This window comes from Bombina bombina, chromosome 1 (assembly GCF_027579735.1).
Source record: "Bombina bombina isolate aBomBom1 chromosome 1, aBomBom1.pri, whole genome shotgun sequence".
Lineage (NCBI taxonomy): Eukaryota > Metazoa > Chordata > Amphibia > Anura > Bombinatoridae > Bombina > Bombina bombina.
Genome location: NC_069499.1, coordinates 1,176,248,391 through 1,176,251,647, shown reverse-complemented (window position 1 = coordinate 1,176,251,647; position 3,257 = coordinate 1,176,248,391). Strand labels below are relative to the sequence as shown.

Genomic DNA, 3,257 nt, shown 5'->3' with positions numbered 1-3,257 from the left:
ATGAAAATAAAGAAAATTAAAATTTGTTTACATATCATTAAAGAAAGAAAAAAAAAAAAAAGGACTTAATTTCCCTTTAATTTAATTCTAAAAATCAATGCTGTTGGAGAATCCAAGTGCTTTGTTTGCTTGTTATACTTATAGTAATGTTAAATATGCTTATTGGAGTTATAAAGTAGCTGACTAACATTAGATAGTGATGTTAATCTAGCCCTAGAAAAGTTAAAGGGACAGTTTACTCAAAAACTTTCTACCCTTTAATTTGCTCTCAATGATCCACTTCACCTGCTGGAGTGTATTAAATTGTTTACAAGTATTCCCATTACCCTTGTATTGGCATTTGAAATTGTTTATTTAGCCTGTGGTATCCCCACCCATCCTGATTTTTTTGGCCTCAAGGCCAAGTTGTGTTAATACAGCCAGTAGAAGAAATTACACTCCCTGTGGGTTATAGAAGAGATAAGGTAATAAAATGTTAATTTTCCATTGTTCTCTCCATGAATTGGTGATTGGTTTATGGACAGATATAAGATAAAGAAGCAGGTATATGTACACCATGTGATAAAGTAATGAGATCTGATTATACCTACAAGCTCAACCCATTTTATTAGGTTGTGGCTTCAAAACACAAAACCAGCTAATTCATATACACAAATAAACCTTAAAAAAGCAAATCTCAAACATTTTATACTCTGCAGCTGGTAAAAAAAAAAGTAATTGGAAACACATTAAGGGAAAAAACATTTTTATAGTATACTGTCCCTTTAATGCTGTATCTTGGTAAATCAATACAGATTCACTACAATTCTACAGATTCTTATTACATTACATGAGACCTTTACACTGCACATAGCAATTATAGTCTTGTACCAAACCTAATCTTATATACTAATCTAAGAAGTAGTGGTTACACACCTACACCTGTCGGCTGCAGTCCTAGTGATGCTGACTAGTAAATAGCAATACATTCATTCATCTAAAGCTAGAAAAACTGTACAAGATGGTGGGCAATAAGGTGCTGAATACACTGCCAGGTTCAATGACTAAAGTAGCCAAACGACTCTAACAATACAGGTAATACGTCTAGAGTGACAAATGTGCTAGTTCTGGTTTTAGCAATATTGAATCAGAGTCTCTTAGAGATGCTGAACCTAGTACAATAGTCGTTCACCCATATAACTGTAGATACTACGCACAGGGTAGTAGTTAAGTGGTGTTGGCTATTATTACTAAAAGCCCATCACTCACTTGTTGCACTGGTGATAAAGTGCCTCCATGCTTCAGCCTCTACCAACACCAGCGATTGGTTATTGACCAGTCATCTATCTGCGATCACCAACCACTCGTACTCGTTTCACTTTGCCCTGTGAGCCCGGTACACGTCATCACTTCCGGATTTCATCAAGGTCCTCGAATACTGGGGCGACTTGCTCAATGCCTGATTTTAATTTTGCTTTTCTTTAGATGGTATTAATTAACCTTGATTAAGATGGTACTTTATTTATTTGTCGATAATTACATTTATACTTGTAGGCTTGGAACTGGGACTTAATTTGTGGTAGGTGCAAAGATAAAGCAGATCACGGACCTTCAGTGCAATTGTCATGGCAGCGCTAGATGCTTTTTTAATATGAATCTACAAGCTATATTCTAAAAGCTATTAAAATATGGTAGACTAGATTCTAGTCTATTATTATTATTATTTTTATAAAAATAAGAGGAAAAATAATTTTGTTGCTACTATTATCTTGACGATTGATGGTATCATGGTGAAGATGATTATTATAATTCCTATTTCATCCCGTTTCATCTATTATATATATATATATATATATATATATATATATATATATATATATATATATATATATATATATATATATATATATATATATATATATATATATATATATATATATTCCCCTTGGTATGCTTTGTTGACGAGTGTAGCAACACACTAATGGGCGCTTGCTGAATATGAGGTGAGCCAATGAGAGGAGGCATATATGTGTAGCCAGTACCACCAATCAACAGCTAGCTCCCAGTAGTTTATTGCTGCTCTGAGCTTACCTAGGTATGCATTTCAACAATGGATACCAAGAAAACAAACGATATTTGATAATAGAAGTAAATTGGAAAGTTAAAGCATGTTCTATCTAAATTGTAAACGTTTAATTTTGACTACTATCCCTTTAATAAAGATGTGGGCGCTACCAGTGAGAAATCTGTCCCTTATAGACAATTGCATACACTTCCTAATAGCTTCAAAAGCAATTTTAAAGGGACAGTAGACTTAAAATTAATGTTATATAATTCTGCACATAATGCAAAATTATATAACATTGTCTTAGCGACAGCTTTCAAAATCAAAGGATTTTAGCTGCCAAAGTTACACTTACCTGTTCTCCTTTCCATGATCTTCTGATTAGGTTTTTTTTTTTTTAATAGCACTTTGCGTGCACGCTGTCTAATCACAGTGCGCCTGATCGCGCTATTTAAGTAAATGTAGCGCTCTCCCATTGTAAATCAGAAGAAGGGATTGTTTTATCCCGAAAACATTACAACAATAAAGATTGGTTTGCTTTGAGACGACTGAAGTCCAGTGAGTGCTTTATACTGTCTGCTATTATCAACCTTTATAACACCCTGGCAGCTGGAGACGGTTAGTGAGAGTGCATCCACATCACAGCTAGATATTATATATATATATATATGTTACAGGTAAAGTAAGAAAACCGGGTAATTCTAGGATTACCCAGGTAAAACGGACATTACCTAAGCAGCTGTGGGTAAAGCCTGATGTGCCGTAATTCCCCCATCTACACTATTTCTTTTGCCTCTGCCTGGGGGGTTCAAGGAGGGCGCCCACCGATCCTCTGGCATCCAGCCCAAGTGAACATTGGGGAATGAGGTTTATAAGGGGGACTTTGCCCCGTTGAACCCCCCCAGGCTGAGGGAAAAAAGATAGTGAAGATGGGGGAATTACAGTGCATGATATATATGTTTGATGCAGTGACTCCGTACTCTGAGAATATTTATCAGGTTACATCAGGCTTTACCCATCATGTAAGTCATAAAAACAAATGTCATTACCATGATGGACCTTTTTTTGTCTATATATTTGAATACGGTATGTTACAAATTACATCTTTATTTAATAATTCTGTTTTGTATGATAAATCATATATAGTTGCCTCATGTCACCACTATCAAACTAGAGATCATACACAAAATAATTTTAAAACATTTACAGAGTG

General features: G+C 34.9%; 1 protein-coding gene across 2 annotated transcripts in view; it reads right to left on the bottom strand.

The window, feature by feature from the left end:
* Positions 1–1,382, bottom strand: part of GOSR2 (golgi SNAP receptor complex member 2) — a 38,963-nt gene extending 37,581 nt beyond the window's left edge. For both annotated transcript variants that reach the window (XM_053699736.1, XM_053699737.1), the window contains exon 1: positions 1,249–1,382. In XM_053699736.1, coding sequence (XP_053555711.1) covers positions 1,249–1,277 — 29 coding nt within the window. In that variant the 5' untranslated portion in view covers positions 1,278–1,382. The remainder of the gene's footprint in view (positions 1–1,248) is intronic.
* Positions 1,383–3,257: the final 1,875 nt, after the last annotated feature.